At 45.0% G+C, this 27,836-nt stretch overlaps 1 protein-coding gene across 2 annotated transcripts in view; it reads left to right on the top strand.

The window, feature by feature from the left end:
* Positions 1-786: 786 nt before the first annotated feature.
* The window catches only part of NUCB1 (nucleobindin 1), a 54,263-nt gene continuing 27,213 nt past the window's right edge, over positions 787-27,836 (top strand). Inside the window, exons 1-3 of one of the 2 annotated variants that reach the window (XM_073602846.1) lie at positions 787-943; positions 17,121-17,238; positions 26,168-26,275. In XM_073602846.1, the coding sequence (XP_073458947.1) occupies positions 17,125-17,238; positions 26,168-26,275 (222 nt within the window). In that variant the 5' untranslated portion in view covers positions 787-943; positions 17,121-17,124. Of the gene's footprint in view, positions 944-8,768; positions 8,790-17,120; positions 17,239-26,167; positions 26,276-27,836 lie in introns of those variants that run through there. The other variant, XM_073602847.1, reaches the window with a different exon arrangement.

Here is a 27,836-nt window from a genome sequence, read left to right as displayed (position 1 = left end):
TGGTCCAAGGCTCCAAGCTGTCCATTGAGCTCAGTGCCTCTGACAAGAAGTGAGGAGAGGCACTGTGAACTCATCCTCTCAGTCTGCTGAAAACAGCATGTGCCAGCTTGTATTTAAACTGGAGGCTCTATATGTAGCTTCTGACAGACTGCCCAAGGAGCCCCGTATCTCCGGAACCATAGGTCCTAGGAGCCCCAAATGTTGACCAGTGGTGGGCTAGGACTTCGGCTACCTACCCCCCCCCCCCCCCCCCAATTTGGGGTCTCTGTGACCCCAGGTCGCCCAGCTACGACCCTTGATCTTTTTTTTCTTTAATGTTTTCATGGCCGGTGAGGCAGAGCTTCACCGGCCTCCCCTGACTGCACATTCCTGGTGTGCTGTAAGGTTGTGCGGGAAATGCACATGAAATGTGGGTTCCCACATGGCGTTCTAGTGTGAACGACCCTTCCTCTTCTGTCTTGGCAGTGAACGGGCTGTTCTATGGTGTTGTGCGTCAGCCGCAGCAATGGACCGCGCTGCATCGCCCAAGTGTGAATACAAACGACATAAAAATAAATCCATTCTCAAATGAGATCCCTCATCTTATTGCTCTGTGTGTTGGCTGTATAAATAGCTGATACAAACTGCAGTGAATTGAATGTCTCGTCTATACATGCAGCTCTTAGGTTGGACTTCTCACTGAAGAAGCAAACATCTGCATTTAAATCAGTGCTGGGCAGAAGGAGCTGCCACCAGCACCGTGTACCAGTTACCATAGCCACCCTAGCGCTGTGTACACGTCATCAGCATGCGCGGCGGCGCCGCCATGTTTCTGGTGGGCATGTGTCGTGTAATGGAGACGTCATTAGCCGGAAGGGTGTCGTGGAAGGTTTAGAGAGCTCCATCCAGGCGGTGCCACTACTTCACCTGCCAGGAGGACAGAGAGCTGCCGAGAGCCGGGCAGGTGAGTGAGTCCTCGGGGTGTGGGGACAGAAACCTTAATGGTGGTCACCTTCATCATATTCCAGGGCTGAGCTCCTGACACATCAACGTCACCGGTGTCAGGATGGGGCTGTGCTGTCCATTGTACAGGGAGGAGGGTGATGTGTTGTCTGTAGTCATCAGTATAGAGCATGGAAGGTAGGAGAAGCACCATGAGGCTGTGCCTATGGACCAATCAGCTTTTAGCTTCGGCTTGTTCAGTTTAGCTTCAAAAATAAAAGCTAGAAGCCGATTGGTTGTTATGTACTGCTTGCTCTGTGTCCCCATTCATAGACACAGTCTGTAGTCCCCATCACAGGCTGATCATAGGCTGTGTGACCTTAAAAACAAATCTGTTTACAATTTTAGTTTGAGACTTGAATTCTATATTACTGATGTCACTGTGATCTGATCTGAGGACCATAGTCAGGTATAGTCAGTGGTCTCTGACATGAGGAATGACACCCCAGGGTTTGGATGGCTGGGCATCAGGGACATTTCATGGGTTATCTGCTAGATTTCTATCATTATTCTCCTTTTATAAAGCACCAACATATCTTGTAGTGAAAACGCAAGAAGGGCTCAGAAGATTCTACAATAAACTAGAGGAAAAGAAGAGCCAGACCACAGGAGCTTTCAATCTAAAGCGCTTTATAATCTGATTGTAGACATCTTAATCAAGACCATACACTATACCATCTGATTGTACAATATCTCTTAGATCTACCATTAAATATGTAGTTTGAGGACCTGCCTGGTTAAATTGAATGCGTTGTTTGACCAGTTGCTTTAAGGACATTGTAATTTCCTGATGTTTGGACTCAGGATCTTGTGACACAACGAGTGAAATGTTCTGTAAAGACCCTTGTGTAGACACAAGTACAAATCTTCTTCATCCTTCTCGAATTACCAGTTTAGTAATATAAACCCAAATTACTGCACTCAGATGTATCGGTTTCTATTTATCTTACACTGGTTACTGATTGTTACAGTCGTGTGGATTGTTCCATAGACAACAATATATCTGTGATCAGATCAGTAAAAACCTGGTGAGGTTGTTTGTTGTGTTTTTTTTTTTTTTTTCTAAGGCTGCATTCAGATCTGAGCCGATATCAGGTGCCGATATTCTGTACATCACCGTCACCTGCCACCCAGATGCAGCTTGTCACTACTTCTGGCATCCTCTCCTCAGCCCAGGGGTGTCTGAGCGGGTAGACGTCCACATGTGGGTGGTGAGAGATGATGTAACTGTCTCTCTGCCCACCCGCCACTCTGTCAAGAGCAGTCTTCAGGGCCCTGCTGTAGGGGCAGAACAGCGGTGATACGAGGCGGGCAGTGACAGATGATGTCACCTCTCTGCCGCACCGCTGACAAAGATTGGCAGAGACTGCAGCGAGCGTCACGTGGGGACAGGGAGGAGGTCTGACCATTATCGCTAAGTTTCTGACCGATGCCGATTATTTGAAAAATGTGAATATCGGCCCCTAATAATCAGCTGCTCCGATAATCGGTCGACTCCTAATGTAGACATTATTAAAGCGGAGTTCTGCCAAATTTTATTTTATTTTTTTTTTTTTTAAAGTCAGCAGCTACAAATACTGCAGCTGATGACTATTAAAATATGGACACTTACCTGTCTAGGGCGCCCGCGATGTCGGCACCTGAAGTCGATCTGTCTCTCGGGGTGGAGGTGCCGCCATCTACGGTAGGGAAATCGGGAAGTGAAGCCTTGCGGCTTCTGCACATGCGTGAGTTGCGCTGCGCAATCCCACTGGCTCCTACTGTCTTCTGGAACCTGTGTGTCTCCCAGAAGACAGCGGGGAGGCGGAGGAGGCGCTGGACATGGCGTAGATACCCGCGGGTACTGTGGCTATCTATGCTCGGAAGTGGGAGCAGATACCTGGATTATCCAGGTATCTGCTCCCCCCCCTCCCCCCTGAAAGGTGTCAAATGTGACACCGGAGGGGGGAGGATTCCGAAAAGCAAAAGTTCAATTTTTGGGTGGGACTCCGCTTTAAATAAAGCTCAGGTCTTGTTCTGTATTAAAACTCATGTCTAGCAGTGCTTCTCATTCTGGAAGTCTGGAGGCAAACCTCCCATCTGTGCGAGTTGTGCTCCCCATCCCCCATGCGTGCTGCCCCATCCATCCACCCACCCATCCGTGCCTCCCCATCCATCTATGTGTGACCCACCCATCTATCCGCCCGTTCTCCGTCCTGACCCACCCATCTATCCGCCCGTTCTCCGTCCTGACCCACCCATCTATCCGCCCGTTCTCCGTCCTGACCCACCCATCTATCCGCCCGTTCTCCGTCCTGACCCACCCATCTATCCGCCTGTTCTCCGTCCTGACCCACCTATCTATCCGCCCGTTCTCCGTCCTGACCCACCCATCTATCCGCCCGTTCTCCGTCCTGACCCACCCATCTATCCGCCCGTTCTCCGTCCTGACCCACCCATCTATCCGCCCGTTCTCCGTCCTGACCCACCCATCTATCCGTCCGTTCTCCGTCCTGACCCACCCATCTATCCGTCCGTTCTCCGTCCTGACCCACCCATCTATCCGTCCGTTCTCCGTCCTGACCCACCCATCTATCCGTCCGTTCTCCGTCCTGACCCACCCATCTATCCGTCCGTTCTCCGTCCTGACCCACCCATCTATCCGTCCGTTCTCCGTCCTGACCCACCCATCTATCCGTCCGTTCTCCGTCCTGACCCACCCATCTATCCGTCCGTTCTCCGTCCTGACCCACCCATCTATCCGTCCGTTCTCCGTCCTGACCCACCCATCTATCCGTCCGTTCTCCGTCCTGACCCACCCATCTATCCGTCCGTTCTCCGTCCTGACCCACCCATCTATCCGTCCGTTCTCCGTCCTGACCCACCCATCTATCCGTCCGTTCTCCGTCCTGACCCACCCATCTATCCGCCCGTTCTCCGTCCTGACCCACCCATCTATCTGCCCGTTCTCCGTCCTGACCCACCCATCTATCCGTCCGTTCTCCGTCCTGACCCACCCATCTATCCGTCCGTTCTCCGTCCTGACCCACCCATCTATCCGTCCGTTCTCCGTCCTGACCCACCCATCTATCCGTCCGTTCTCCGTCCTGACCCACCCATCTATCCGCCCGTTCTCCGTCCTGACCCACCCATCTATCCGCCCGTTCTCCGTCCTGACCCACCCATCTATCCGCCCGTTCTCCGTCCTGACCCACCCATCTATCCGCCCCCTTCTCCGTCCTGACCCACCCATCTATCCGCCCCTTCTCCGTCCTGACCCACCCATCTATCCGCCCCTTCTCCGTCCTGACCCACCCATCTATCCGCCCATTCTCCGTCCTGACCCACCCATCTATCCGCCCGTTCTCCGTCCTGACCCACCCATCTATCCGCCCGTTCTCCGTCCTGACCCACCCATCTATCCGCCCGTTCTCCGTCCTGACCCACCCATCTATCCGCCCGTTCTCCGTCCTGACCCACCCATCTATCCGCCCGTTCTCCGTCCTGACCCACCCATCTATCCGCCCGTTCTCCGTCCTGACCCACCCATCTATCCGCCCGTTCTCCGTCCTGACCCACCCATCTATCCGTCCGTTCTCCGTCCTGACCCACCCATCTATCCGTCCGTTCTCCGTCCTGACCCACCCATCTATCCGCCCGTTCTCCGTCCTGACCCACCCGTCTATCCGCCCGTTCTCCGTCCTGACCCACCCATCTATCCGCCCGTTCTCCGTCCTGACCCACCCATCTATCCGTCCGTTCTCCGTCCTGACCCACCCATCTATCCGTCCGTTCTCCGTCCTGACCCACCCATCTATCCGCCCGTTCTCCGTCCTGACCCACCCGTCTATCCGCCCGTTCTCCGTCCTGACCCACCCATCTATCCGCCCGTTCTCCGTCCTGACCCATCCATTCAGCTCATCATTGTACTCCATGTTGCTTTAGATGGTGTGAGGTGAACACCTTTTTTTCCAGCTGCTTTGCCCTTCAGTATTTTTACATCTCAAGAAGACGTTCTCTGTAAAAACATTATCTGTACTTTCAGCTTTAGTCCCCCCCCGTATTATTGGATTCATCGATTATACACTTGTAGCCAAGAGCTTCGTATTTAATACCTGTGAAGGGCGATGTGCCACAATCTGTACAGACACCAGTCATATAGGATACACAAAAGGACAATAATAATGTGACCTCTGATCTTCAATGACAACTTCTGCCCAACAATCAGATATGTTACATATCTTGTGATGTTAGATTTTGTTTAAAAAATTAAAAGGGATAAGCAACCCAATCCTTATTAAAGTATCCTTTTTTTTTTTTTTTTCTTTTCCAAATATAAGCCATACACATCCGCATTGCCCTGTAATACTGTGCTTTTCTGTCTCCATGTAATATCCTCTGTGAGCTCCCAAACCTCTCCTTTCCCCTCTCACTTCTGTTTGTTTGAAAAGAGCAGTGCATGTTAGTGGCAGTCATGTGCACTTCTCTGTGAACTCTACAAATCCCATAGTCCATCCCGTGGTGAGCAATAGAAGGTGGCCATGTTCCTACATACACTGGGACCATAGAGAATAGCCACCCTCTAACAAAGTCCAATTTTCTTTTCTTTTATACTAGACATTAGCAGATTGAATTACACATTAGTGTTTTAGGAGTCTCTCTACCATCTGTAATGTAATCTAGCAGGGAGAGTGTGATGCTTAATGACATCTGAAGTCTGGCAGAGCTGGAAACTCAAGTGTAACCACCTTACTGCCAGAGGGGATCTACACAAACCTACAATGTTCAGTTTTTAGTGGACTGACCCTTTAAAGTTGACCAACTTAACCTAATATGTTGCTCATTTGAGAACCAATCTGTCCAGAAATGTCAAGGGCTCATTTATATACAGAGATTTACAACTAATTGTTAGATCTGCTTGTGACCTATCCAGTCCTGATTTATTGAAAAGAGGGAAGGAAGTATTATACCTTGTAGGTGCCCCCGGCCACACTAAGTACGATGAATTCTGGCACGATCAAGCTGGCAGGACTTGTTACATTCTTCTTGTTTGTGTATATAAATCCTTACAAGGACCTTTTCCTATGTGTTCTCTTTTGGTCTGTTCTAATGTACCATTGAAAGTGCTTTGCTATGTGTGCAGAAATGACTGGTTGATCCTGCCTGAAATCCTGTGTATGAGCTGATGACTCCCTGTATACTCAGGCCATGCTGCACTCCTGTCTGTTATTGTTCACAGAACACCTTTCATGTTATGGAGATGAAGCGAGGGGGAGATGTTTTGTATTCATAAACCTGTCCTAGTATAACAATGCTGCTCCCCCATAGACACCGTACAGCAACTGTGCTATGTCACCCTCGGGGGAGGAGGTGTTACTGGCAGGATCACTAGGTGTAAAAAGAAAACCAATACAACCACATCTAAGGATTGGCAAGCTGTATTATGACTTTTTTTTTTTTGGGGGGTTTAGATACGTTTTAAGAAATACAGCTGAAAATGACATATTGCTGTGTTATATATCGCCATATTTGGTTTTACTTGTCCCCCAACACTGGTCTGTCGGTAAGATGAGTGTGCTGATTCAGCAATAAAGCTTGCTGTGTCGTATTCCAAACAGCTTGCTGATTGGTTAACACATCAACAGCATCACCTCTGCCCGCTGAGCTGGCCCAATAAGCAGTAATGTTAAAGCAGAAAGTGGCAGAGTGATTGCCCTGACTGGCAAGGTGAGTGTCATAAGATTTGCTGTTTAGAATTACAAAACCATTCACAAGTAAAAATGTTAAAATGGAGATAATCTCCCGGAATTTCAACCCTTCTCCACCTTCCCCCCCCGCTGCTGCACCAATTAGAAAGCGCATGCACAGTAGGGAACCAGCATGCCTGGTTCCCTTACCAGGAATAATGGCGGCAGCACCCGGGAGTCGGTCCGAAGATCGGCTGGGGTGCTGACATCGCGGGCTCCTTGGACAGGTAAGTGCCCTAATATTAAAAGTCAACAGCTACAGTATTTGTAGCTGCTGTCTTTTAATTTTTTTTTACCCAGGCGGAACACCTCTTTAAAGCAGAACTAATGTGTGAGATGAAGAAACTGCGTTCAGGCAGGTTTTTTTATTGCAGAAGAGATCTGCAATGTGCCTTTTGCAATAAAATAAACATCTGCCTGCTCTCAGGCTTCTTTAAAGCAGACCTAAAACCATAGATTTAATGTTTTTTTAAAAACGTGCCCTGTATGCTAATTGTCACATTTTGCTTGTGCTCTCTACCGATCTGTCAAGCCATCAAATGGTTGGTGTCATGACTGATCGTAAGTAAAGCAACTGTGGATCAAACCGAGGTCAAGATGGCAGCTTCCTAAGATAGGAGGGTTTAGTTCCACTTTAAAATGTACACTTAGCTGTGCATGCATAGCTCATTTTATATTCCAGCACAGTGCCCTGCGTGCAGGGATGACTGAACTCTTGCACATGTACAAGTGTGACATCATTCTGTGTTGGCCAATCAAGATGGCCAAAGGCTGGCACCTGCGAAGATCCTGGGAGAAAATACTGGTGCCAGCGAGGGTCCTCATGGGCGTCGGAAGGTTGAAGCTAGGTTAGAAAAAAATTGTAAGTGACTTGTATGACAGAGGAGATAATATTGGGGGGAATTAATGGAAAGTGTCCAAATCAATCAAGGTCTTAACTGGAGTGCAGCTAGATGGCTTTTAAATCTCAATTTTCCGAGCTGTATGGGGAAAGATAAAGGCTGGATGATTGTTATTGGTAATTGGCACCAGTTGGAATAGACACTTCTCAGACACATTTTTAATTCCTTGCTATATGTCCCTTCTGCATTATAATCTCTTTTCTCTCTCTGCTAACAAGAGACAAAATGACTATGCGATTTCCCTGCGGGCCGCATTTTGAAAAAGGTGCATGCACCTTTTTCTGCATGAAACGCAGGCACGGCAGCCCATTTAAATGTTTGGGCTGCCGTGCCCACACAAACGTGGGCTGCAAAAACGTGAGGGTGTGAAACTAGCATTAAACTCATTTTTTTGGAGTTGCAAAATGAATGACAATGCAAGTACAGGTGATATTGTAGTGTGTTGCTGCACCGCATGTGCTACTGCAGCTCACTAGGTGTGAACCAGCCTAAAAGTTGAATCACCCTTTTTAATATTTTTACTCCTCTATTATACATTTCCCTCTGGGAAAAAAATCTGAGCTTTTGCCTTTAGTCACACTAGAATTATTAGATTAGGGTATTGTTGTATTTAACAACCGTGAAGATTGATGTGCCGTAACCTATACAATCAGAAACCAGTCATAAGGGCTATATAGTTGAGTAGTAAATATAAATAGGTGCAGTAACCCGCATCGTCCAATCAGAGTTTACCTCTGAGCTCATATGGCAGGTCAGCTGTCATAGTGATTTCTATGAGGATCATCATACACTATATAAGGAGGACCTGGGTATACAGCAGAGTGCATTTCGTAAACGTAAAAATCTGGACAAAAATTCTAAGTTATAGTATATAATATATATTTTTTTACTCTAGTTCAAATTCTATAAGGAATAACTTGCTGGGCATACTGCTCCTTTCTATCGCTATTGGATCCCCCCCAGTGCTAACTACAATAGGGTGTCTCCTGAGAATGTGTGCTCCCGGCTCCCACCTACAGATGTTGCATTCTTCTAAAGAAAGCTAGCCATGCTGCAAGCCACTCCGCTGCTCATCCTCCTCTCTGCGTTGTTCCTTCAGATTAATAAGGTGCACAATTCACCACCCAAACATTTGTGGAAATCTGAGACCTGGAGCCGACAACGATGTACACTTAGCTTTGTAAGTGTTTGTACCCGTACTGAGCGAACTATGTACAAGGTTGTACAATGTTTAATAGGGTGTCATTAATGCATTATTTAAAAAAGAAAGTGTTTAATACTACTTTTGGGCTTGTTTACACTGGCAGCAACCTCTGAAGATCGGTCTCGAGTGGATCAATTTTTAGAGGACATTTTAACCCCTAAAAACTCTCACCGCCATGCCACAACTGTGTGCCTGTGTTTGCAGCTTAGCCCAATGCAGTTGAGGGAGACCAGGAGGATCATCTTGCCATGATCTGTGTACACCCAAATATGCTGCCTTTAGGAGGGAAGGTGGGGTGGTAAAATCACATCCTTTTACTGTAGACCCAAAGAGCACTTACTGCCCTTCTTTGTGGTCCCCTCTCATCTCAGAGCACTGCCACTTTGAACAGCAAGAACAGTTCTTCATTCACACACTTCTGCTCGAGGCCCCCAATTCCAACCTTCAAGGGAAGAGATCTGGGGGCTTATATAGTGTACCAACAAACAATTTTGACAGCCACCAATCGGAATCCTTTTTTTTTTTTTTTTTCCTTTTTTTCTTTTTAAAAAAAATGTTCAGCACAATGACAGTTTGAAGATCGGCTGCAAGTATTTTTATCAACAGACTGTTAGTTAAATTCCCCCAAAGTTCTAAGGATCATTGGACTCTGATCTCCTGTTACTAAACCCACAACAGTAAAATCAGTCCATATATGCAGCAAGCATGCTTGTTATTCTCACTGTGCAACCTAAGGGGTTAATTCTCTGCATTGTATAAAAAGGCTGTTTCATCCTGCCTTCTCTGATCCTCTCCTTCTTCCACTGTCCCCAATACATTTTCTGATAATACAGAGCCAGGGGACAGGCTGCTCATGCTCGGTTTTGTGTGTTTAGCTAGAGAGGGTTTGTTTTGTTTTTTTTTTTTTTTCCTTGGAAGGGTACATGTGATCTGCACAGGGCCAATCGGCACTATCAAGGCAGAGGGTCAGGGGTCCTGCAGCCTCATGGGACAGTTAGAGGAGAATGAATTTTCCTCCTACAAGCTTTAACCAGACACTGATAGAAGTCACAAGACTGCTATATACTGCTGATGAGCAAGGGTATTTAGCAGATTATATTAAACTAATTGCATTTCCATGTTCTGTGTACTGTGGGAGACCAGATATGGTGAACGCAGGGTCCTGAGTTTAGAAGCACATTAAAGTCTTGTTGGTTTTTTTTTTTTTTTTTTTTTATAACAAACCTGTCATACTTACAGTGGGGGAAATAATTATTTGATCCCCTTCAGATTTTGTACGTATGCCCACTTACAAAGAAATGGAGGGTCTATAATTTAAAAACGTATAAAAATGCATGTGTATATGCAAATCCTATGTACATTTATCTGAACATCAATACTTATAAAATATAAATTTAGAAAAAATATAATTAGGGTGTATTTAGGAAAAAAAATTGAAAAAATATAATAAAAGAAAAATAACAAATAAAAATAAAGTACAAATAAAAAATGGAAAATAAAAATGAAAATAGTTAAAAAAAAAAAAACAATTACCGGTACATCTTCTATGAAGCAGTTAATATTGAGATCTAAGTTCAACCCATTTGGTTGCATAGTATTTCATTTGAAAATCCAGTGAGTTTCATTTCTTGATACTTATCTTCGTAAATTGGAATTTCTCCAGTTATGATCTGTCTTATCTATGGCATAAAATTTTAAATTTTGTGGGTATTTCAAAAATGCTTCGAGACACTATGGTATTTAAACCCCTTTTTAATGTTTCTAACGTGTTCCCCTATTCTGACACTAAGCTGTCTTGTTGTTCTCCCCACACACTGCAATCCGCAGCTACATTCCAGCATGTAGGTGACATGGGTTCTGCTACAAGTAATACGTTTATCTATTTTGTACTTCAATGCAGTAGTATTTGATTGGAATTCTGTAAATCTCCTGTTCCCTTTTACTTGTAGAAAAAGGTCACCATTTTTTTTAGGGGGGAGGGGGGGGAGGCGGTGTCAGGTACATTCTTTACAATCACATCTCTAATTCTTCTTGCCCGTCTGTAGATGAACCTGGGTCTAGGTGGTAGGATTTTACTCAGATGTGGGTCATTGCAAATAATTGGCCAATTCTTCTTTATTATACCCTCTAGAATTCTGTATTCAGTAGGGCTGCAACTAACGATTATTTTCATAATCGATTAGTTGACCGATTATTGTTTCGATTAATCGATTAATCGGTTAATAACCTTAAAAAAAAAAGTGTGGTGTATAATTTAGTTAATATGTAAAGTTTAAAAAAAGCAATTCGTTCCTAAATATCTCTATGCAGTGGTAAATAAAATTAGCCAACTATATGGTTAGGGAGCAAAATATCTAATCCACTCTGAGAATGACACAGAACAGATATACTGTATATACTATTAGAGGAGAGATAAGAACGTTCGTTCGATTTTCTAAGCGTTAGTGGGGTCAAATCGACGTTCATTTTCAACCACAGTAATGAGAAATTTGGAAAAAATAAAAAACTTCTTGGTGAAAGGATTATCAGACAGTGTATGTGGGTTTTCGTTCAGAAACTACAATTATTTTAAAAACAGAATGTTAAAAACAAGTGAAAAATTTCAAACATTCTTTCATTCATCGAATGTACAAAGATTATTCGTCTGAATATTCTCATCTGAAAATTGATCGGTGTGGCCAGCATAAGGCTCGGTACACACCTATGCAGTTTGCTTTTGATCTGTTTCTGCAGTGCTCTTTGCTGTGCGTTTTGATTTTTGCGCATGATTTTGCTGCTATTTGCGTTTTTTGCATTTGTTGTTGGGCAGATTAAAAAACACAAATTGCTGCAAAAACGCATTACATGCTTTTCTGCAGCTTCTCCATTGAAGTATGTTGAACCAAAAAAGCACTGTTTTGCGTTAAAAAAAGTCACTGACGCTTTCCAAATACGCAGCGGCTGAAAAAGCATAGATGTGAACGTGTCCCATTGGAAACCATGTAAATGAACTGTAGTCCATTTCAGCAAAAAGCACCAAAAAACACATAGATGTGAACCAGGTGTAAGACGATTAGTAACATAATGGGGTTAAAAAAACGAATATTAGCCTTTTATAGTACAAAAAAGCAAATCACTACTGTAAGGGGTTAATTTTTTTACTGTAGAATTGTGAAAGAAATAGTTACAGTAGCGATTATTTGCTCTTTTTGTATTATAAAGGGCTTATTTTTTTTTTTTAACCACATTATGTTACTGGCCGATTAATCGATTATGAAAATAGTAATCGATTAATTTCATAATCGATTAGTTGTCGATTAATCGATTAGTTGTTTCAGCCCTAGTATTCAGTATTGAAACCTGTTACAAATGGCACCTGACTGTTTTCCCTTTTCTCCTTCTGATTATTGTTTGTTTCTTTTAATAGGTTGTTTCTATCTGTGCTGCCGACCTGTTCCCTAATATGCAGCAATTCTTTTTTATCATAGCCTTTGGCTACCAATCTCTCGATTAGTACACCTGTTTGTGTGAGAGAGTCACTAATAATAAAATAATTGTATTTCCATGTTCTGTGTACTGTGGGAGATCCGATATAGTGAATGCAGGTTCTGGGTTTAGTAACACTTTACAGGAAGAATGTTACATGTAGTGAAGACTCTTGTTAGTTGAATGTTAAATCATGCTTTGTAGAGTATACAGAACAGGGATATCCATGAAGAAAAATTCTTGAGTTAAAACAAGGGAGAACTTGTTTTTTTTGCCTGTGGCATCGTACAGTCCCTGCGGTGTGCGCTCTTTTTCTGAATCCTTTATTTAAATGACTTTGCCATGAAAAACCTCAGTCACCATTGTTCTAGGGTTGTACATGGAGCTCCTGTGCCAGAACTATACCAGGGCGTGCCTAAAAGAGTTCAGTATAAAGTTAAGTATGGCCTAAAGGTGCCCTGTTTGGAGAGATGTATGGGAATGACCATTACAGAGTGTGCAGGCCCTGGGGCCATCAACCTGAGCCTTGATTCACCACCTACATGGCACTGAGCTGGTACAAGGACAGTGGAAGTAATGTCTCCAGGGTCTTTATTCCTGCAATGAAATAAACCTACCTGCCTGCGCATCTTTAATATGCGCCGCTCCATGTACTTTCCAGTGCAGGTTCTGTGTGCCGGGAAGACTAAACTGCGCTTGGGCAGGAGCGACCTCACCCTGTGCCAGCCATTGAAGATGGCTGCAGTCTGGCATCTGGATGACGCTGACCAGGTTCCACTTAGACCGCCCCATAGCAATTTTACTGCTACAGGGCGGCTCTCCTGTGCAGAATTATCTATCTATCTATCTATCTACACTTCTGCCTGCAGGGGGCGCAAACAAGCGCATGGCTTCTGCTGTGATTATTCGCAACAGAAGCCGATCTGCAGGTGCTGGTGTCCTGTCGAAAAATGCCTCCAATGGGTCTGCGCATGTGCAGTACCAAACATCGTTCAGCTAATATGTTGATCAGCTGACGTTAACACAGCGCATGCGTAGATCGTTGGAGGCATTATCCAACGCTATGCAAATAGCAGAGGTAGAACATACTTGTCAGATTCTGCCTCGCTGTTGCAGGGCGTGTTTTCCCTGTGTTTTTTGTGTGTGTGTTGAATGGCGGGTTTTTCCTGTGTCTAAGGGCAGGTTGCAACACACACAAATCCCGCACCGCAACAGGCTGAATCTGAAAAGTACGTTCTCCCTCGGCTCTTTGCAGATCGTCGGATACTGCCTCTGATGATATGCGCTAAGTTGACGGCACGTCAGCTGTTCAACATATCTGCTGGGGTGGTGGTGCATACTGCGCATGCGCAGACCCGTCGGCGGCATTATCTGACGGGAGGCATTTTTCGATAGAACGCTGGGTACTGGATATCCGCCGGCACCTGCCGATCATTGGTAAAACGCAAACAACAATGTAAACAAGGCAGATCTCCATTCTGACGGGGGAAGGGATGGATTTTGTGTTTACAATACAAGGAAATAAATCCATCTCTCCCCTTAGTAAAAGCACCTAACACTGGCTAGGCACACATTTGACCCTTTCCCAGCCAGTGTCATTAATACAGTGACTGTACATATTCTTAGCACTGATCACTGTATTAGTGTCACTGGTTCCTGCAAAGTGTCAGTTAGTGTCCGATTGACCGCCGCAATATCGAAGTCCCGCTATAAGTTGCTTGATCATCACCATTACTAGTATTAAAAAAAAGAAACACGTAAAAATTCCATAAATATATCCTATAGTTTGTAGACGCTTATTAATATACAATATCAATATACGCTTATTGGGATTTTTTTATTTTTTTTTTTTTTTTACCAAAATTATGTAGCAGAATACATATTGGCCAAAATTTATGAAGACATTAGATTTTTTTTTTTTTGATTGGATAGGTTTTAGAGCAGAAAGTAAAAAATATATTTTTTCAAAATTGTTGGTCTTTTACTTTTACTTTTTTTTTTTTTTTGTTTTTTTTTTTTTTTTTTGTTTTTTTTTTTTTTTTGTTTTGTTTTATAGCGCAAAAAAAAAAAAAAAAAAAAACAGTGGTGATCAAATACTGCCAAAACAAGGTTCTATTTGTGGGGGAAAAACATACATTTTATTTGGGTACAGCATCGCATGACTGCCCAATTGACAGTTAAAGTAACGCAGTGCCGTATCGTAAAAAATAGCCTGGTCATGAAGGGGGGTAACTTCCAGGGGGCAAGTGGTTAAGGTATTTCAATCTTCACTGGGTACATGTTTATTTCAGCTCAGTGACTCACTAGACAGGCCTAAAGCCCAAACCTTTAAAAAGGTGAGCAGCAGCAGATTTTATATTTCTTTCCTCACCGGTCCTCTTCAACTACTATAGTACCAGCCTGTAATGCCAATTACCAAGCCATTTTTTATTTTCTAGCACTGGGATAGTTTGACAGTTCTCCATCGTGCAGCTCTGTACCCAAATATATATAATTTCTGAGGCAGATCTTTCCTTTTGTGGTAATTAAAAATGCTGGGTTTTTATTTTATTTAATTTTTTTTTCTGTAAAAAGGAAAGACCACATTTTTTTGTTTTTCTCTTACAGTCTGTTAAAAAAAAATGCCAGACAATACAAAAAAAAAACAAGACGCCAAAATTCCCCACATCATTACTGCTCGTATAGTAAAGAACCCCATACACTGCTTAAAATTGAAATCCTGCTGGCTGATCTTGGCTGTGCATTAGGGATGGGCCGATACGATAATGATTTTTTTTTTTTTTGCCTGCCTTCAGGCCAATAGCCAATATCAGGTACCGATATTCTGTACATTTCGAATTTTTATTTTTACACTGTCCCTTTTTTACTCTTTTTTTTTTTTTTTTTTTTTTGATCATGTTTATTGCTGTCACAAGGAATGTAAACATCCCTTGTGACAGTATTAGGTGTGTGATAGCCACTATTTATAGAGGGATCTGGGGTCTATAAGACCTCAAGCCCCTCCTCTGCACTTGAAAGTATTCAAAACATCAAGATCTGCGTTTTTGAATACTTTCTAATTTTTAAAACTTGCGCCTTTAAGATGCCAGTAATCCGGAAGTAATGTCATGACATTGCTTCAGGGTTACTAGATCAGAGACGAACAAAGCATCGGCTTTGGACGTGCCGGCTGGTGGCTCGGGTCTCACGGTGGGACGGGAGACCCCAGGCAGAAGGCGGTGGGAGGGGGGGTGTCCCCTCCCGCTACTTGTAATAACAGCTGAGCGGCTGCTGAGTCACATTGGTTGTTATTACAAGCTAAGCATCACCCCGGCACAACCCCTTGAAGTAATATCGGTAAGGGCCAGTTCACACCACATGCAGTCCAGTGCGTTTTTTTTTTTTTTTTTTCTGCATCAAAAAACGCATGGAAAGTAGATTATATGATTTCCAATGGCATAGTTCACACCAGTGCTTGTGGTCCCAGTGCGTTCCACTTCCAGGAAAAAAAGTAGAACATCCTGCATTTTTCCAGGACTGTACTGTAACGCTGTAAAAAGCATCAAAAATGCACCGGAACACACATGTCCTTATTAAGGACCAGTTCACGACAGATGCAGTTCCGTGCGCTTTTTTTCTGCACAAAATGCATACACAGTGTTTTCCATGTATTCCAATGGCTCTAGTTCACACCATGCAGTCAGTTTCCGGTCATTTTCTGCACCGTGAACTAGAGCCATTGGAATACATGGAAAAACACTGCATGCATTTAGTGCAGAAAAAAAAGCGCTTGGAACTGCATCTGGTGTGAACTGGTCGTTTAAGGTTAGGAAAAAAATGCACTGGACTGCATCAAAAATGCACCAAAAACAGCTGTAGAACCCATCAAAAATGTGCATGCAGAAAAGCATTTGAAAAGCAACAGACAGCATGTCCGTTTTCATCAGATCTCATCCGATCCGCCAGTGACGGATCTGGACGTAGGGCCATCTGTCTGCTTTTTGCGGATCGGACTGGCTCGGATGTCAGCGGACATGTCTCCGCTGACATCCGTCACTCCATAGGCTAACATGGAGCGCCCGTTCAGGTCCGCCGTCAAAACTGACAGGCGGACCTGAACGGTCTGATCGTGTGAAGGGGCCTTACTCTCTCAATCAACAGTGACTATTTTTAATGCTTATGCTGCTAGCCGTAATCGACTGATATGAAGGCATATTATATTTACTTGTTTTACGCGCCTTCTTTATTTTAATTTTTTTAACTTTACATTTCTTCAGTTACTTCCTGGTTTCTGGTCTTGACAAATGATGATGTCATACATTGTAGAAGTCTTTAGGAGGAGAGTAGGGTTTTTTTTCAGCTAAGCACACCCTCCTGCCTGAGCTATGGACAGATGGATTCCAGGAAGTAAATGCTACATGAATCATCTGCCCTTACGCAAGATGGCCAAGGTCAGAAATGCCAGGGGGTGTTTCTCAAAGAGATTTCTCAGCAAAATAAAGCATGGAGACATGGATGGATGGGGGAGATTGCTTTGAACATATAAGAAATGTATTAAATTGTGTTTTTGGTTTGTGGTGCTCAGATGTTGTGTAGTTCTGCTAGAAACTCATTGGGTGGAGGAGGTAGAGTGCTTCTCGATGTATCTGTAAACCACTTCACACATCGGAAGCCTGACTTCTCTTTGAGACCTCCGACTACAACTTACTATTAGGCCAGGTTGGAATGTAATGGCTCTTACTGGAGCTTTCATAATTGCAACAGCCCCACTACCAGGGAGCAATTTTACTTTTACTGGAGTTTGGCTTTTAAGCATGGAAATGTTTATATATTTTATTTATTTCTATCTTTTCTTCATTACAGCGCAATGAAGATCCAGTATCTTTTGCTGTTTCCCATCCTGGGACTCGGCTTCGCTGTGCCAATTGAAAGAGAAAAAACGCCACCAAAACAAGAGGAGGAGCGTCCTGCTGAATCCGCAGTAAGTACCTTCCGCAGCAACGTGGACTCTGTACACCTTATTAACTAATGTGTTACAGCTGAAGGCAAGGAGAATAAAAAGGGAATTAAACGAAAAAAAAATCTCCACACTAACCAAAGTTTTTAAAAAACTTTGGCTTCCTTAGGAATACTAGGCTTTTTGTTACCTATTTGGGAGATGTCTCTTCCAAGACTGTCCCAAAAACATAACAGGAAGTGAAAGGGAAATCCCTTCTTTGACAGTTGTTACCAGAACAAATGTCTGTATTGAAAGGTTCCCCTCGCCTCCTGGTTCAGTGACGATTGTAAAATGATGGATTTCCCATCACTTTCTGACAGCTAGTGAGTGTAAATCTCATCACAAGGTTTTTTTTTTGTTTTTTTTGTTTTTTTTTGTTTTTTTTATGCCTATATACAGTACATGCAGAATTTGAATGGAATGCTGTGAATCTATTTCTAAAAAGCGATCTGCAGCAAATCTCTTTTCAGAGAGCAGTAAATCAGCAGCTTCCAGGCGCTCAGGAAGCAAAACTGCCATCTGGAAAACTTGACATGCTAAGTTACTTTTACTGTGGGTGTGAAGCAAAGCATCATGGCCACAGCATGTGTAGAATTCCCTCCAGCTGCGTGTTATGTTTTAGATGGGTAGTCAGGGGCTGGTTAAAACCGCGGCTCCACTGTCTGTTTTTACTCCCCTGGTGTAAATGAGGTATAAGGGCTAGTTCACAGCACATGCAGTCCAGTGCATCAAAAACGCATGGAAAGTAGGTTATGTCATTTTTCAATGGCAAAGTTCACACCAGTGCTTGCAGTTCCAGTGCGTTCCTGTTCTGGGGAAAAAAAAGGTAGATCATGCTGCATTTTTCCTGCACTGTACTGTACTGGAACACTATAAAACGCATCAAGAATGCACTGGAACACCAATGTCCTTATTTAAGGTTAAGAAAAAAGAGGGGGAAAAAAATGCACTGGACTGCACCAAAAACTCACTGGACCGCATCAAAAACGTGCATGCAGAAAAGCATCAAACGCACCCGGACTGCGTTTCTATGGTGTGAACTGACCCTTAAAGCAACTTTCTGTTTCATTGTGGGAATATTAAACAAAGACCATCATGGGAGTGCTGGCTGCCACTTCTGGTAGTGCTAAAGCATGTTGAGAACCTGCTGAAGCCTGGATGTCCACGGCCAGCACTACCATTATGATCAGTGTTTAAATTCTCCCAACTGGAGCTTATTAAAGGAAAATTCCAGCATAAACCTATTGAGTTCCAAAATGTCTCCCCCCCCCCCCCCCTCCTCCTCCTCCTCCTAACATCTATGCCATGAGCGCTCAACCTGTGGCCCTCCAGCTGTTGCGGAACTACAAATCCCATGAGGCATTGCAAGGCTGATAGTTAGAGGCATGAGGGGACTTCCACAACAGCTGGAGGGCCACAGGTTAAGCACCCTTGATCTATGCTGTCTAACCTGTGATAAAAAGTGCATGTGTTTACCTATTTTGAGGATGATCTGATCCGGTCTGGTCACGTGATCCTATGGGTGACATCACTGCCCCCGGACATTCCCAGCTATTGTCGAGCATTCTCTCTTCTCCTCTGCTGCTGCCGCTCGCTGACATGGGAGATCATGTGACTGGACTGTAGCAGGCTGAAAATTGGTAAAGCCGGCCATGTTCAGCAGTGACCGGCCAAGATTCAAACCATGAATGTGCAGGCTGATTGTACCCAAGTTGATTGATCGATCAACTTGGGTACAACAGCATGTCTGATTTTTTTTTTTTTTTTTTTTTTCCGGCGACTGTTGCCAGTGGCTATAGCCGCTAGCAGTAATCACTTTGTTTCTCACAGCAGGGACGGCTCCCCCCACACATGGCTTTGCGGAAGGGATTCCCCCATCAACACTGACTGTGTTGTTGGGGGAATCAAGTGATTTGCTTTCCTGCAACCCGTCTATTGCTGGCTTAAGTATAAACCTCTTTTCTTTCTCAAACATCACGGGACACAGAGCCACAGTAATAATTGATGGGTTATGTAGGTACCTTTAGGTATTGGACACTGGTCACACCCTAAGCAGGAAGTTCAACCCCCTATATAATCCCTCCCCTTCCAGGGATACCTCAGTTTTTACGCCAGTGTCTTAGGTGTTGGGCGTGTAAAGATGTCCTGTGCTGAAGCTCCAAAGGGAATATCCTGATATCCTATACTGGGGCAAGCCAGGCGAATCGGATCCATTCAAAGTGTCTTTTCATGGCCGAATTGGATGGTACCTGGGCCTCGTGTCCGAAGAAACAAGGTTTTACCTGTAACGCTTCTCTTTTTAGAGAGCTGGACCCCACAGATCAGAAAATGGATTTAAATCTCCTAATTTCTGGCTGGGTGTTTTACAGGGCCAGAAATGCAGGATCCCCCTATTTGTAGGGGGCCCCAGTCTCTGATGTTTTTTTTTAAACGGAGCCCACTATGAGAGGTGAAGATTGGGTCTGTGTATACAGCACCCTGCGGCTGGATAAGGTAAGAGGAGATTCCACAGAATTTTGAATTATAGTAGGTTTTCTCCTTTAAGGTAAATGCATGCTATGCCTATTGTGACCACCGGGGCTGCCAAGAGCACATACCTTCTCATGCTGATTTCTGTCTCAGCGTTCGACGCTGTACAAGCTCCTCCGACCGGCTCCAGGTAGGATGGGATGGGGGGTTTTCTCCTCTGGGATATTCCCCCCAAGCTAGGGGGAGGCCGCAAGTGGGCTGTAAGGCGGTTTTACACCTCACTGTCGCCGCCGCCAGGCCGCCATTGCAGGTATGCAGGCCCCATCGCTGCCGGCCTCTCTCCTTCCTCCTCCACCCCCAGCCTTCCTCCATGCTTATTCAGAAGGGTCAGGCTCGCGCGGGAAGCGCACGTTTTTCATAAAAAACGAAGGGCGGGGCGTCAGCACAGCGTCAGTGTGCTTAGACGCCCACAGTGCCAGAAGCATGGCCATTCAAAGCACACTTTACAGGTGCTTTGAGCCTTGGAGGGACACAGAGCTGACAGTCGCATGTAAGGTGGGACACAGGCATTCTCCTAGGCTGCATTTACTAAGGTAACACCGGACTGGGCATTTGGTAGCAAGGCTTTTGCCAGACTACATCGCTCAGCAGTCAGTGTTCATTTTGGATACCTCACACCTTGTTGCTTTCCACTATGGGTAGAAGAGGTTCAAGTACCCCCAGAACCAGAGACACTAGGGGATCTCTTTCAGGTTCTGAGGACCCCCTGTCTGCTACATCCTCCCCCTCCTGAGGGGCCAGGGACGGCTGGCCAGGGAGAGCCGTTGGGGTCAGGGGCTGTACCTGCTTCCGGCACTTCAGCCCCTGTATACATTACACAAGAGGTTTTTTTCCTCAACCATTACTGGGTTAGGGGAAAGATTAATGGCCGTGATTACTTCTTCACTCAGTGGAAAGAAACGTACTAGGCCTTCCTCTGTTTCCCAAGACCCTCAGGCAGAGGAGCTCTGGGATAAAGGAGACCAATCCCTTTCAGAGGATCAGGATGGGACGGATGATTCCTCTTCGGAGGAATCAGGTGGAGAGGGACCCTCTTCGGCTTCCCAAGAGGAGAAAGTCTTAGTACAGATCCTTACTGGATTGGTCCGCTCCACATTTACATTGCCCGTACCTGAATCTGTTAAGGAATCCTCTTCTTCTTTGGGGTCGCTGAAACCCTCTCAAACAGCACATGCTTTTCCTGTTCATAATTTACTTGAAAAGCTCCTTTATTCTGAGTGGGATCACCCAGATAAGCGATTTCTTCCGCCGAAAAAGTTTTCAACACTTTAGCCTATGGAAGAAAAATGTATTAAGATGTGGGGAATGGCAGCCATTGATGCGGCCATTTCCTCTGTAAATAATAGTTTGACTTGTCCTGTAGACAATGCTCAGATGCTCAGGGATCCTGTGGATAAAAAGATGGAATCCTTATTAAAGGATGTTTTTTCCTTAGCAGGATCAGTGGCTCAACCTACCGTAGCAGCGATTGGAGTCTGTCAATACGTAAGAGACCATGTTAAGCAGGTCATCAAAGTTTTACCTGAACAACAGGCCCAGGGGTTTGCTAACCTTCCAGCGGCCTTATGTTATGTTGTTGACGCCATCAGAGATTCTATCATGCAAACCTCTCGCCTTTCACTTGGGTTGGTGCAAATGCGTAGAATCTTATGGTTGAAAAATTGGTCAGCCGAAGCACCATGTAAGAAGCTCTTGGCTGGGTTTCCTTTTCGTGGTGCATGGTTGTTTGGAGAAGACTTGGATAACTATATCAAGAGAATCTCTTGTAGGAAAAGCACTCTCTTACCTGTTAAGAAGAAGAGTAAGCGTCCCTCTTTCAAACGGACTCTTTCCCCAGCGCCAGGGGCTTCAGCCTCCAGGCAGTCACGACGGCCTCCTCCGTCTGGGGCAAGAAACAAGAGTCAACCCCAGGGACACAAGAAGTCCTGGGGGAAGAAGTCTTCTAGACAAGACACTAAGACCTCTTCGTGAAGGGGCGCCCCCGCTCGCTCGAGTGGGGGGAAGACTGCTACAGTTCTCAAGGCTCTGGCAGGAGGACTTCCAGGACAGGTGGGTAATCTCCACAGTAACCTTAGGGTACAAGCTGGAGTTCCAAGAATTTCCCTCTCCTCGTTTCCTCAGATCAAGTGTCCCCAGAGAACCAGAGAAGAAGCAGTCGCTCCTTCTAGCGTTAGAGCGACTTTTGTCGCAAGAGGTCATTATGGTGGTTCCTACAAAGGATCAAGGATTGGGCTTCTATTCCAACCTTTTTACGGTCCAAAAAGCCAAATGGGGATGTCAGACCCATTCTGGATTTAAGAGATCTAAATCGATTCCTAAGGATACAGTCCTTCTGCATGGAATCAATTCGGACAGTAGTCTCCATCCTGCAGGGAGGAGAATTTTTGGCATCGATAGACATCACAGATGCATACCTACATGTGCCCATTTTTCCTGCTCATCAGAAGTTTCTACGCTTCGAGATAGGAGGGCGCCATTTCCAGTTTGTGGCTCTGCGTTGTGGGATAGCCACTGCACCTCGAGTGTTCACAAAGATCTTGGCTCCTCCTCTGGCCAGATTAAGGGCTCAGGGTATAACTGTCATAGCATACCTAGACGACCTGCTCTTGATAGACCGGTCGGTAGCTTCTTTGAACGGGAACTTGAGGACCACGGTCAAGTATCTGGAAAATCTAGGTTGAATCCTCAACCTAGAAATATCTTTCCTAAAACCAGTAAGAAGACTGGAGTATTTAGGTCTGATTATAGATACGAGCCAGGAGAAGGTATTTCTTCCTCAGGCAAAGATCACTGCTTTAAGGGAGCTGATTCTGACAGTCAGGACCAAGAAGGGTCCTTCTGTTCGCCTTTGTATGAGGCTGCTGGGAAAGATGGTGTCTTCATTCGAAGCAGTTCCCTATGCTCAGTTCCATTCAAGACTACTGCAACACAGTATTCTGTTGGCCTGGAACAAGAAGGTTCAGGCATTAGACTTTCCGATGCACCTGTCGCATGCGGTGCGTTGGAGCCTCAATTGGTGGCTTATACCCGAAAACCTGCAGAAGGGGAAATCCTTTCTACCGGTTACCTGGACGGTGGTAACAACAGATGCCAGTCTGTCAGGTTGGGGAGCAGTTCTGGAACAGTCTGCAATCCAGGGGCTATGGTCCAGGACCGAGAGGACCTTACCCATCAACATTCTGGAGATCCGGGCGGTATATCTAGCCCTAAAAGCCTGGACTCTCAGGCTACAGGGTTGCCCGGTCAGGATCCAGTCCGACAATGCCACAGCAGTGGCTTATGTCAATCATCAGGGAGGCACCCGGAGCCGAGCTGTTCAAAAGGAGGTGAACCGGATCTTAATCTGGGCAGAGATGCATGTGCCATGCATATCGGCAGTTTTCATTCCAGGGATAGAGAACTGGCAGGCGGACTATCTAAGTCGCCAGCAGTTACTCCCAGGGGAATGGTCTCTGCACCCCGACGTCTTTTGGGCCATATGCCAAAGATGGGGGGGGTCCCAGATGTAGATCTCTTTGCATCCCGATTCAACAAAAAGATAGACAGATTTGTGGCAAGGACGAGGGATCCTCTTGCATGTGGGACGGATGCGTTGGTGATTCCGTGGCATCGGTTCTCACTGATTTATGCATTCCCGCTTATTCTGCTACTGCCACGACTCCTTCGCAGGATCAGGCAGGAAAGGAAGTCAGTACTTCTGGTGGCCCCCGCTTGGCCCAGAAGTACTTGGTATGCAGAAATAGTAAGGATGACGGTGGGTTCCTCGTGGACCCTACCGGTACGCCCAGACCTGTTATCTCAAGGTCCAGTGTTCCATCCTGCCTTACAAACGCTAAATTTGACGGTTTGGCTATTGAGACCCACGTTCTGAAGAGCCGGGGGCTTTCAGGTCCTGTCATATCTACCTTGATCAATGCAAGGAAACCAGCTTCCAGAATGATTTATCATAGAGTCTGGAAAGCTTATGTATCCTGGTGTGAATCCAGGGGTTGGCATCCCAGAAGATATGTGTTAGGTAGAATTCTTGATTTTCTACAATTAGGATTAGAGATGAAGCTGGCCTTGAGTACCATCAAGGGCCAGGTCTCGGCCTTATTAGTACTGTTTCAACGGCCACTTGCTTCGCATTCTTTGGTCCGGAACTTTATGCAGGGGGTGTTGCGTCTTAATCCTCCGGTTAGGGTGCCCCTAAACCCCTGGGACTTGAACTTGGTTCTGTCGGTGTTACAGAAACAGCCTTTTGAACCAATACGTCAGATTCCTTTGGTCTTGCTGACGAGGAAACTAATTTTTCTGGTAGCCATCTCTTCTGCTAGAAGAGTATCAGAATTAGCAGCTCTTTCCTGTAGGGAGACTTATTTGATTGTACACAAGGATAGAGTGGTATTGCGCCCTCATCCTAGTTTTTTTACCGAAGGTGGTTTCAGATTTTCATCTAAACCAAGACATTGTTCTGCCTTCCTTTTTTTCCAGATCCCTGTTCTCCGGAAGAGAGGTCACTACATTCTTTGGATGTAGTAAGAGCAGTCAAGACCTATCTGGAAGCAACTGCTCAAATTCGCAAAGCGGATGTTTTGTTCGTGCTGCCAGAGGGTCCCAATAGAGGACAGGCAGCGTCTAAAGCTACCATTTCTAAATGGATTCGACAATGGATTATTCAAGCTTATGGTTTGAAACAAAAGATTCCTCCGTTTCAGATCAGGGCACATTCCACAAGGGCTATTGGTGCTTCTTGGGCAGTGCATCACCAGGCCTCTATGGCTCAGATCTGCAAGGCCGCAACCAGGTCTTCAGTTCATACATTCACCAGATTTTATCAGGTAGATGTGAGAAGGCATGAGGATATCGCCTTTGGGCGTAGTGTGCTGCAGACAGCGGTACAGGGTCCTCCGGTCTGATTGCACCCTACTTGGTTGTGATTTCCCCCCTCAGTTGGCATTGCTTTGGGATATCACATCAGTTATTACTGAGGTTCTGTGTCCCGTGATGTTCGAGAAAGAAAATAGGATTTTTTATAACAGCTTACCTGTAAAATCCTTTTCTTTCGATGGACATCACGGGACACAGAGGTCCCGCCCCTCTTCTAATACACTTATATTGCTTTGCTACAAAACTGAGGTATCCCTGGAAGGGGAGGGATTATATAGGGGGTTGAACTTCCTTCTTGGGGTGTGACCAGTGTCCAATACCTAAAGGTACCTACATAACCCATCAGTTATTATTGTGGCTCTGTGTCCCGTGATGTCCATTGAAAGAAAAGGATTTTACAGGTAAGCTGTTATAAAAAATCCTATTTTTACACAGGTTAGTCAGCACAGGTGTTAGGAGGGTGGGGAAATATTTTAAGACTAGATAAGAATAGACATAAATCACACTCCTCATTCAGCACACACGGCATGATAGGTTACAGCCTTATAAATACAGAGCATTTTAATATAAATGCAAACCAGTACAACGTGTCAGGGACCACCACCAGTGCCAAATGTCGGGGACCACAAGTGCAGCATGTCTGTCCCACTGGTGCAGCTTGTCAGGGACCACCAGTGTAGAGCGGGGATTATTATTAGAAATCGCTTGTATGACACAGCAGGGATCTGCCGTGGTGTTCTGATATACTATACCTGACACTGAGCGCTAATGTCCCACCTCCTGGTATTATGATTGACAGCGCACTGTGCCAATACCAGAGGGAGGCGGACATCAGCAAGCGGTGTTCTTGTATACTATACCTGACACAGCGGGCCATCCCTGCTGTGTCATACAACTGATTTATAATAATCACCGCTCTGCACGGAGATAGCAGGTTGGGGGGCGGAGGAGGAGGAGAGAGAGGAAGCGGCCACCTCCTCCATGGGCGTCACAGAACGGGGGCTGTGAGACCCCTTCCGCCCACAACAACATGTCTGCTTCCTCCCTGCTCTTTCAGAGGACTACAAGGAGGCGTGTCTGACCGCTGGCTGAGCTTAGGAGAGGGATAGGAGCCAGCGGTCTTACAAACAGGAAGTCAGCAGGCAATAACTGTTTTTCAGCAAGTTCAGCAGCCTATCACAGAGGAACTACAGAGCCCAGAAGAACATGGATGGCAAACTTGGCGAAGGTAGGAGATCACCAACAAGGACATGGAAAACCTTTTTTGTCTGGAGTTCTGCTTTAAGGATGATTTAAAGGTTTCATGAAAGCACTTGGAAGCTTGCTGTACACATTTCCTTATGCTGTATCTGTTTTTGTTCTTCTCAAATCGTATTTTTTTTTTTCTGCTGAAAATTCAGCGAACATTATGCAGGGTTTAACCATTTCCAGTTCCCTTCTTATATACAATGGCTGATGACACCATTAGTAGCATGTATTTTTCTTCTAACATACACTCTTGCTCTTGTCACAGGACACTGGCCTGTACTATGATCGTTATCTGAGAGAGGTAATTGATGTGCTGGAGACAGACAACCATTTCCGTGAAAAGCTTCAAACCGCCAACGCAGAAGACATTAAGGTAAGATTGTGTAACAGAGCCAGCCATCTGTATGGTACACTTCCAGACTGCTGGGGCTTAGCTAATATTTGCAATACTGTTCATTGATTTTGTTGGCTTGTTGGAGGAGCAAAGTACAGTTTAACCTTAACAGCTGAAGATAATATAATCTCTAGAGACTGGACTTAATGCCTGCCACTACTCTACTTTACAATCTGCTAGAACACAGACCACTGAAATGAAAAAAAAAAAAAAAAGAATGTCATGCAATGGCATATTAAGGCAGGTTAACAAAGATCGTGCTGACAGTTCCCACTGGGAGAAGACAGTGTTTATCGCGAATGGCTATAACAGCGACTGGCAGGCTGGTTGTACCAAAGTTGATTTGTCGATTTAACTTGGTACATTCAGCCTGCCCATTAACGGTCAGTTCAAATCTTGGCTGGTTCAGCAGGAACCATGTATGACCGGCCTAACTTGTTTTTAAAGGCACAGGCATCAAGGCTGTTCTTGCTGCCTATAGAGACACTGATCTAGAGCAGCTATTGAAGGCTGCATTCCTGTACTCCTTGTTCTAGGTCACTGATTGGTGAACTGTGTCCCTCTGATGCAACGCATCACCAATCGGCGTAAATAGCCGATGACCTAGGCTCTTTACCATGTGATCAGGTGTATCCAATCACAGCTGATCACATGTAAACAAATGCTAGTTATCGCCATTTCCTTTTTCTCAGCGCTGTCAGCGTCTAAGGAAAGCCGATGGCCAACTTTCCAGTTACAGGGCACATTTGCACTGATAATCAGGGTATTGATTGTCAGTTCCCTGATGATCAGTGCAGACTCATCAGCGCACATCAGTGAAGAATAAAAATTACTTATTTGCCAAATTGTATAACCGAAACAAAGAAAAGTTTGTTTCTTTTCAAAATTTTCGGTCTTTTTTCATTTGTTTAGTAAAAAAATAAAAAACCCAATGGTGATTAAATACGACCAAAAGAAAGCTCTGAGTCTAAAAAAAAAAAAAAAAAAAAAGATAAAAATTTCATATGGGTACAGTGTTGCGTGACTGCGCAGTTGTCATTTAAAGTGCGACAGTGCGGAAAGCTGCAAATTGGCCTGGGCAGGAAGGGGAGCAAAAGTGCCCAGTATTGAAGTGGTTAAAAAGTAAAAGTCAACAGCAGTGAAAAACTGTAGCTGGTGACTTTCAAAAAACAGGTACAGGCTGTTCTCTGGTTACAAACAAGAGGTTCTGTAGGTTTGCTTTTAATACGGTCGTAAACTGCTGTGTTTTTTTTTTGTTTTGTTTTTGTTTGTACCTGCAAGGTAAAGGAATATTCACACAATCTTCCTTCCGGGTCCACAGACTCCGGCTGTGTGACAGGTCGAAGCCGCAATGCCGCCATTCATGGCACAGGTATCTGAAGGAACGGCACAGGTGACCATTCCTTCAGAGCGCATGCGCCGATGACATCATCGGCTGCATGTAATGTAAAGATCTCCTAAACGGTGTACGTTTTAGGAGATGTTTACAGTACCTATAGGTAAGCCTCCTTAAAGGGTTACCTATAGGTACAAATTATGC

This window comes from Aquarana catesbeiana, linkage group LG10, assembly GCF_042186555.1.
Source record: "Aquarana catesbeiana isolate 2022-GZ linkage group LG10, ASM4218655v1, whole genome shotgun sequence".
NCBI lineage: Eukaryota > Metazoa > Chordata > Amphibia > Anura > Ranidae > Aquarana > Aquarana catesbeiana.
This window is presented reverse-complemented; position numbering and strand designations above follow the sequence as displayed.